The sequence below is a fragment of the Lipotes vexillifer genome, unplaced genomic scaffold (genome assembly GCF_000442215.2).
Source record: "Lipotes vexillifer unplaced genomic scaffold, Lipotes_vexillifer_v1.1 scaffold591, whole genome shotgun sequence".
In the NCBI taxonomy this organism is placed as follows: Eukaryota; Metazoa; Chordata; class Mammalia; order Artiodactyla; family Lipotidae; genus Lipotes; species Lipotes vexillifer.
The window spans coordinates 2,033,541-2,042,882 of record NW_006791954.1 but is presented as its reverse complement, the minus strand read 5'-3'; the positions used below and the strand labels follow the sequence as shown (position 1 = coordinate 2,042,882).

Below are 9,342 nucleotides of genomic sequence, written 5' to 3'. Positions count from 1 at the left end.
TTGAAAGGCAAATTCTCAGTGGCCTGTCCCAAATCTCTTGTGTCAGGATTTCCAGAGGTGTGGCCTTGGAAACTACAGGCTTAACAAGGAGCCCCATATGATTCATATCATCTGGGAAGTTTGGGAAACACCAGGCCCAGTTTTTCTCTGATGGTGGTAAGAGGACCAACAGAATCACCTAGAGGAGCTTCTTAAAATGCAGATTCCTGGGCCCCCCGGTAGGACCTACTGAATAAGAATTTCCAGGAGCAGGCCTTGGAATATGCATTTTTATGAGCGCCCAAAGTGATCCCTATGGGCTGATGTTCACTCGCCAGCCCTTCTGCAGTGTGAGCTACAGGTCACGAGGTCAGGTCAGACTGTCTGGTCACAGTCTGCTTTAGGTGGCTGGCAGGAGTGAGGGAGATGATTAAAATGTATCTCCTTCCATAATCAGCCAAGCAGCACAGATCCCTCCATCATAGGCAATACTACGTTGTAGAGTTCTCCTAAGTTTTTATATATCACCTTCATTTAGAAGCACTAACTTTCTGACAGAGGGCTCCCTTGCTATCTCTTTGGTCCTTTTACACAGTGGAATCAAAGCTTAAGGGTCTTTGTTTCCAGATCTTCTCAGGCGCCGCTATCCTGTTGTTCCGTGCCCTCAGTACACTCCATCACAGGGGCCAGCTCTCAGGGCAAGTGACCTGGACCTAGGCCAGGCTGGCAGAGCACGAAAGGTGTGGAAATCAACCCCTCACGGTTGGCATGGTTCTACTTACAGGACCGGCATTAGCGACTGTCTCAATTTCAGCCATGAGTGGAAGACAAGGCTAAGTGTACCTAAAGCAGTGGGGCCGGATCAGTCATAGCAGAAATATACATTGCAAGGGGGTCACATTTTGACTGAGGTTAAGTCTTAATTGTCTACTTACCTGTATGTATTTATGAATCTATCAGTCCACCTACCTACCCAACATTCTAAAAGTATATGTATAGTGCCTGCCAATGCACCAGACACATGAAGGGAATATGGATGGGCCTACCTAGTTCCTCTCACATCCTCTTTGGCCAGAGGTCAGGCAGTGGCTGTACGCTTCCTGATCCTGTATACACCGGTCTCGCACAGCACCTGTATGGCTTCTGCCAGGCCTCGGATCCAGTCGGGCTGCAGTGGCAACCACCAGCAGGTCATTCAGGGAAACAGCATGGCTGTGAGAATTCTGCAAGAGGAGGAGGGAGGGCACATCCAGCTGCCTCTTCTCGCCAGAGCTTCGGCCGCAGAAGCAGCACTCCCGGGGCAGGGAGGGGTTTTCTGGAAAGGCAAAGGCATTGGCATCATCAGTGTGTGCTGCAGGACTCAGCACAAATTCCTGGCGAAGGCCACCTCCCACTAGGGTCTCCCACTGAAAATTGGCGGAAGCTGCTGAATCAGAATCAGCCACTGTGGCTTTCCTCCAAACAGTTTCTCTTCCCTGTTTTTTTTTTTTTTTCAAACTCAACACCCCCCAACATGTACAGGCTCAGCTGAGTGGGCCTCATCTGAATGAGAACAGGAAAGACTGAAGAGGGTACTTACACATAGCTCTACTCTTATCACTTTTTTGCTTTCCCAATAAGACTAGAGACTGCCTAAGAACAAAAACTATGTCTCCACCATCAGACTGGGGTGTCCCTGAAGGCAGGGATTACAGCCCCCCTCAGATGGGGCACTCCCCAAGATTAGGACAGGTTCTGTTCGTTTCTCCATCCCCTAAGCTCTTCGCACATCCCTGTACACTGGCACTCACGTGACTTGTTACTCAGCACCAGCTCTGGGTTGTAGTGAGCTGGGAACAAGGACAGCTTCCCCCTCAGTGGAACCTTGGCGAACAGCTCTGACACGGGATGCGGCTTCTTCATGCCATTCTGTAGCAAAGTCCGGCTTGGGTTCGGACTCTTTGAGAAGCTCTGCGATTTTGTAGGCAGAGAATTGTTTGATAATTTTTCCTGGATGAGGTGCCAAGGCATCTGCTGCTGCTTGCATTTAAAGGAGGCCCCCCTGTCCATCCCTGAGCTACTGCACTCAGAGCTGGTTCCCATGGTCACCCCTAGCAGAGACTGGGGGGTGTCTGAGACCTGGGTGGTGAATTCTGGGAAGGTTTCTACTGAGGTTAGAGGCTGAAAAAGAAAATGGTCCAAAATGAGATTGTGGAAATCAAAGGGCTCCCTCCTATGCCGTTTTTAATTAAAACAAACAGATGAAGAGCTGAGTTCATGAGCAGCAAGAAAGATTTTGGTTAGAACAGTTTCTTAACCATGAACTGGTTAAACGCTAGGGCAGAAGATGGTGGGGAGTGTCCACAGAGCTTCCTCTGGAGGTCTTTAAACATGAGATCGATTTTATTTATTTACTTAGTTATTATTATTTTTTAACATCTTTATTGGAGCATAATTGCTTTACAATGGTGTGTTAGTTTCTGCTGTATAACAAAGTGAATCAGCTACACATATACATCTGTTCCCATATCTCTTCCCTCTTGCGTCTCCCTCCCTCCCACCCCTCTAGGTGGTCACAAAGCACCTAGCTGATCTCCCTGTGCTATGCGGCTGCTTCCCACTAGCTATCTATTTTACGTTTGGTAGTGTATATATGTCCATGCCACTCTCTCACTTTGTCCCAGCTTACCCTTCCCCCTCCCCATATCCTCAAGTCCATTCTCTAGTAGGTCTGTGTCTTTATTCCCATCTTACCCCTAGGTTCTTCATAACCTTTTTTTTTTTTTCCTTAGATTCCATATATATGTGTTAGCATACAGTATTTGTTTTTCTCTTTCTGACTTACTTCACTCTGTATGACAGACTCTAGGTCCATCCACCTCACTACAAATAACTCAATTTCATTTCTTTTTATGGCTGAGTAACATTCCATTGTAAATATGTGCCACATCTTCTTTATCCATTCATCTGTTGATGGACACTTAGGTTGCTTCCATGTCCTGGCTATTGTAAATAGAGCTGCAATGAACATTTTGGCACATGACTCTTTTTGAATTATGGTTTTCTAAACATGAGATAGATTTTAAACCCTGGAGACTAGTAATCAGAGATAGGTATTATTACACAGCTATTAGACTGGCAAAAATTAGAAAGCTGGATATTAGTGTTGGTGGGAAGGGGTGGGTGTCTCATACACTGCTGTTGAGAATGTAGGCTGGTCCAGCCATTCTGGTGAACCATCTAGAAACACTTGGTTACATAAGATTGCAAATATCCTGTGACCCAGCAATTCTGCTCCTAGCTATACATGCTAAATAAGTTATTAGATTGCTCCTTTTAAACAAGTACACCAAGGTTCCCAGCAACATTATTCACAATAGCCAAAAGTGGACACAACCCAAATGTCCACCAACAAATGAATGGATAAAAAAAATGTGGTGTATACACACAATGGAATATTATTTAGCCTCAAAAAGGAAGGAAATTCTGATACACGCTACAACATAAATGAACTTTGAACACATTATTGTAAGTGAAATAAACCAGACACAGAAGTACAAATATTGTATGATTCTATTTATATGAGCTACCTAGAGTCCTGATAGAGACAGAAAAGACAACAGAGAGGAACAAAATAAGGCAGGAAAGATATCTGAAGAAATAATGGAGAGAAACTTCTCAAATTTGATGGAAGACATCAATTTACAAAACCAATAAGCTCAAGAATCCTAAATAGGATAAATACAAATAAAACTACATCATATTGCATTTCAAATTGCTGAAATTCAGAGGTAAAGAGAGCAGCCAGAGAAAAATGACACATTACATACATGGGACAATGATATGAATACAGTTAATTTCTCATTCAAAAAGAAAAAGAAGACTATCAGAAGAACTGGAAGAGCATTTTGAAAGTGCTTCAAGAATAATGTTAACCCAGAATTCTAGGTCCAACAAAAATCTCCTTCAAAATGAAGGCTTTTAGGGCTTCCCTGGTGGCGCAGTGGTTGAGAGTCCACCTGCCGATGCAGGAGACACGGGTTCGTGCCCCGGTCCGGGGAGATCCCACATGCCGCAGAGCGGCTGGGCCTGTGAGCCATGGCCGCTGAGCCTGCGCGTCCAGAGTCTGTGCTCCGCAATGGGAGAGGCCACAACAGTGAGAGGCTCCCGGACCGCCAAAAAAAAAAAAAAAAAAAAAGAAGGCTTTTAAATAAAGACATTTTCAGATAAACAAAAACAGAAAATTCATCACCAGTATACAGATGTGCACTACAATAAATACTAGTAGTGTATGTTAGTACAAAAGAGAGAATAAGTTTCCCATATTTAAAATTAAGTACAACATTACCCCTAAGTAGATTCTGACAAGCTGAAGAGGAATATTGCAATCCATAGAATAACACCCCCCCAAAAAGGCAAAAAGTTATCACTAAAATGATGACGGAGAAATTAAAACTAACAAATACTCACTTTTTGATTAATCCAAAAGAAGGCAGAAATGGAGGAACACGGGGAAAAAGCAGAAACAGAAAAGATGTATAGAAAACAAACAGAATTTCAGCCCTAAATTGTATTAATAACTACATTAAATGAAAATGGAGTAAACACTCCAATTATAAGGCAGATGTTGTCACACTGGATAAGAAAGCAAGACCCACTTATGTCTTATATGAGAGAAATCTTTTAAATATAATGAGAAAAGTGAGTTGAAATTAAAAGAATTTTTTAAAAAAAGATATACCATGCAAACACTAACCATAACCAGCTGGAGTGGTTATATTAATATCAAACAAAATAAATTCTAGGACAGGGAGTATTACCTGGGATAAAGAAGATTTTATCATTTCATGATGATAAAAGGGTCACTACATCAAAAAGACAAAATAATTATAAATGTGTACCTAATAAAAGAGCTTCAAAACACATGAAACAAAAACTGACAGAACAAAAGGTAGAAATAGACAAATCCACAATTGGGGTTGAGATTTTAACATCCATCTCTCAGCAACTGATATAAAAAGTAGAAACCAAATCAGTCTAGATATGGAAAATCTGAGTGACGCTGTCAACCAGAGTGATCTAATTGATTCATAGAACACTATACTCAGCAACTGTAGAACACACATTCTTTTCAAGTGCACATGAAACATTCATCAAGATAAAGCATTTGCTGGGCCGTAAAATAAGTCTTGATAAATTTTAACAAAGCATTTCTACTAATCGCAAAGGAATTAAATTAGAAATTAATAACCATAAGATATCTAGAAAATCCCTAAATATTAAAAAATTAAACAATATATTTCTATATTGTTTCCATTTTACCCATGGAACAACCCATGGAACATATATTTCTATATGTTCCATTTCACCCACGGAACAAAAATGAAATCACAAGGAAATTAGGAAATATTTCAAACAATGATAATAAAAATGCAACATATCAAAATTTGTGGTATGCAGATAAACTAGTGTTTACAGGGAAATTTATAGTGCTAAACACATATTAGAAAGGAAGAAAGGCTTACAATAAATAATCTAACTTTCTACTTTAAAAGGCTGGAAAATGGTGATTGAATTAAACTAAAAGCTAGTAGAAAAAAAAGGAAATAACAAAGATAATACTGGAAAGCAATGAAATAGAAAATAAACCATAGAGAAAATTAACAAAGCTTAAAGCTGGTTCTTTACTTAACAAAATGGATAAGCCCATGGTAAGATCAAGATTAAAAAAAGAGGAAATAGAAATTGCTTTTATCATCCGTGAAAGAAGGGATATCACTACGGATCATGGAGACATCAAAGGGATAAGGAAATTTAAAACAATGGGAAGGGACAGTAGTCTTGGTTCTAGCTGAGATGGATTAAGCATACTGCATCTGTCTCTCCCACTGACTGTTCCTATAAAACCTGCACAGAATGCATGCATAGAGTAGCTCTCCGACAATTCTGAAAAGTAAACAGTAGCAGGCAGATTGAGGAAGATGAGAATTTAAAGTACCAGCAAGAGAGCAGTGATTCTACTGTTTTTCCTCCAGTATCCTCTGACCTGAACTCAAGGCAACTCAAAACTCAAAAGTGGCTACTGGGGAGTAGACAGAGAAAGCTCTACGAGAAGCCCTATAGCTGTGGCTCAAAGACCTTTTTTTCTTCTTTTCTTCTCTCCGCTCTCTGTACCCCCATGTCCATGATGAAATCCTGAGGTGGATTTCGGTAATTAATAGGACTCAGTGATAAACAGAACTAGTGTACAGAAAATTAATAAGAATATAGAAGGACTGAACGACATCAGCAACCAAACAGATCTAATTGACTCACTACCCAACAGCAGTAAAATAGACATTCTTTTGAAGTGCACGTGAAACATTCTCCAAAAGAGACCATATTCTGAGTCATAACATAAACTTTAACGAATTTTAAAGAACTGAAATCATATAAAGTATGTTCTCTGACGATATGGAATTAAAGTAGAAAGCAGTAACAGAAAAACACCAGGAAAATCTCCCAACAACTGAAAATTAAACAACACATTTCTCAATTGCCAAGATATGGAAGTAACCTAAGTATCCATCAACAGACAAATGGATAAAGAAGGTGTGGTCTATATTCACAATGGAATATTACTTAGCTATAAAAAAAGAAATTTTGCCATTTGCAGTAACATGGATGGACTTAGAGGACATTCGGCTAAGTGAAATAAGTCAGACAGAGAAAGACAAATACTGTACGATATCACTTATATGTAGACTCTAAAAAATGCAACCCACTAGTGGATATTAAAAAAAAAAAAAAGCAGATTCACAGATATAGTGAATAAACTAGTGGCTACCAGTAGGGAGAGGGAAGGGGTGAGGGGCAATATAGGGGTAGGAGATTAAGAAGTACAAACTATTAGGTACAAAATAAGCTACAAGGATATATTGCACAACATGGGGAATATAGCCAATATTTTACAATAACAATAAATGGAATATAACCTTTAAAAACTGTGAATCACTATATTGTATACCTGTAATTTATATAATATTGTACAGCAACTATACTTCAATAAAAATAAAATTTTTTAAATTAAAAAAAACCCTACATTTCTAAATAACCCATGGGTCATAAAGAAAATCTCAAGTGAAATTATAAAATATTTTGGACTAAATGAAAATGAAAACATATCAAAATTTGTGGTATCTAGCTAAAGTTGTTCTTAGAAATTTATAGCATTAAATGTTTATATTAGGGAAGAAGGTCTTAATCAACATTCTAAGCTTCCCCCGTAAGAAATTAGAAAAAAGAAAAGAAAAATAATCCAAAGCAAGCAGAACATAAGTATTAATAAGGGCAGAAATCAGTGAAATAAAAAATTGGAAAATAATAGAAAAAAAATGAAACAAAAACCCAGTTCTTCGAAAAGAATTAACTGATAAACTCCTAGCAACACTTACCAAGAAAAAAAAGAGAGTGAAAGAACAAACAAATTACCCATATCAGGAATGTAAGAGAGGGTATCACTACAAACTCTGCAGACATTACAAGGATAATAGGGAACTACTATAAACAAGTCTTCACATATAAATCCAACAACTTAGATAAACTGGACCGATACCTCAAAAACCACAAACCACCAAAACTCACTCAAAATAAAATACATAACATTAAAGAAATTGAATTGTAGTTTAAAATATTCCAGAAAAGAAACCTCCAGGCCAAGATAATTTTACTGGAGAACTCTAATTGAATATTTAAATAAGAAATAATGACAATTCTACACAATCTCTTCCAGAAAACAGAAGAGGAGGGAACACTTCCCAATTTATTTTATGGAGCTAACAGACCAAAAAAAAAAAGGAAAAGAAGAAAAAAACCCTATAAACTAACATCTCTTATGAACATAGACATAAAAATCCTCAACAGGGCTTCCCTGGTGGTGCAGTGGTTGAGAGTCCGCCTGCCGAAGCAGGGGACACGGGTTCGTGCCCCGGTCTGGGAAGATCCCACATGCCGCGGAGCGGCTGGGCCCGTGAGCCATGGCTGCTGAGCCTGCGCGTCCGGAGCCTGTGCTCCACAACGGGAGAGGCCACAACAGTGAGAGGCCCACATACCACACACACACACACACACCCACACACACACACACACACACACACACACACACACACACACACACACAAAATCCTCAACAGAACATTAGCAAGTTGAATCCAGCAATGCATAAAAAGAACAATATATCAATGGCTAAGTGGGGTTTACTCCAGAACTGGCTCAAGATCAAAAATTAATCAATGATGGGACTTCCCTGGCAGTCCTCTGCACTTTCACTGCAGGGGGCATGGGTTTGATCCCCGGTCCAGGAACTAAGATCCTGCACCTCACGAGGTGTGGCCAAAAAAAAAATAATAATCAATGTAATCCACCATATTAACAGTCTAACGTAGAAAAACTATATATGATACTATATGAAAAACTATATATGATACTAAAACTATATGATACTATCAACTGATACCAAAAAAGCACTTGACAAAATTCAACATCCATTCATGATTAAAAACAACTCTCAGCAAACTAGGAATAGAAGTGAACATCTTCAACCTAGTAAAGAATATCTACAAGAACCCTACAGCTAACACCGTACTTAATGATAAAAGACTGGAATGTTTCCCCTTTAAGACTGGAAACAGGGCAAGGATATCTGTTCTCTCCGTTCCTGTTCAACACTGTACTCGAAATCCCAGCCAGGCAATAAGTAAGAAAAAGAAATAAAAGGCATAAAGATTGGAAAGAAGGAAGTAAAAACCATCTTTATTTGAAGATGACATACTTGTTTGATGAAAATCCTACAGAATCAACAACAAAAATCCTTACTAGAATTTATAAGGCACCCAAGCAATTCAATGAGAAAGGAAAGTCTTTCAATAAATAGTGTAGTAACTACATGTTCATATGGGGAAAAAGCCTAGTGCCCATCACCTAGCACACTCAAAAGTTAATTTGAAATGGATCATGGAACTATACACAAAGCTAAAGCTATAAAGCTTTTAGAAAAAACCTAGGAGAATATCTTTGTGACCTGAGAGTGCATGAAAATTTCTTATATAGGACACAGAAAGCAAAAACCATAAAAGAAAAATTGATAAGCTTCATCAAAATTAAGTTTTTTCACTAATCAAAAAACACTATCAAGAAAAAGAATAGGGCTTCCCTGGTGGCGCAGTGCTTGAGAGTCCGCCTGCCGATGCAGGAGACGCGGGTTCGTGCCCCGTTTCGGGAAGATCCCATATGCCGCGGAGCGGCTGGGCCCGTGAGCCATGGCCACTGAGCCTGCGCGTCCGGAGCCTGTGCTCCGCAAATGGGAGAGGCCACAACAGTGAGAGGCCCGCATAACGCAAGAAAAAA

General features: G+C 39.6%; 1 protein-coding gene across 1 annotated transcript in view; it reads right to left on the bottom strand.

Moving 5' to 3' along the window:
• Nucleotides 1-1,025: 1,025 nt before the first annotated feature.
• The window catches only part of TTLL6 (tubulin tyrosine ligase like 6), a 37,085-nt gene continuing 28,768 nt past the window's right edge, over nucleotides 1,026-9,342 (bottom strand). Inside the window, 2 exon segments of the mRNA XM_007465229.1 lie at nucleotides 1,026-1,294; nucleotides 1,770-2,139. Coding sequence (XP_007465291.1) covers nucleotides 1,026-1,294; nucleotides 1,770-2,139 — 639 coding nt within the window.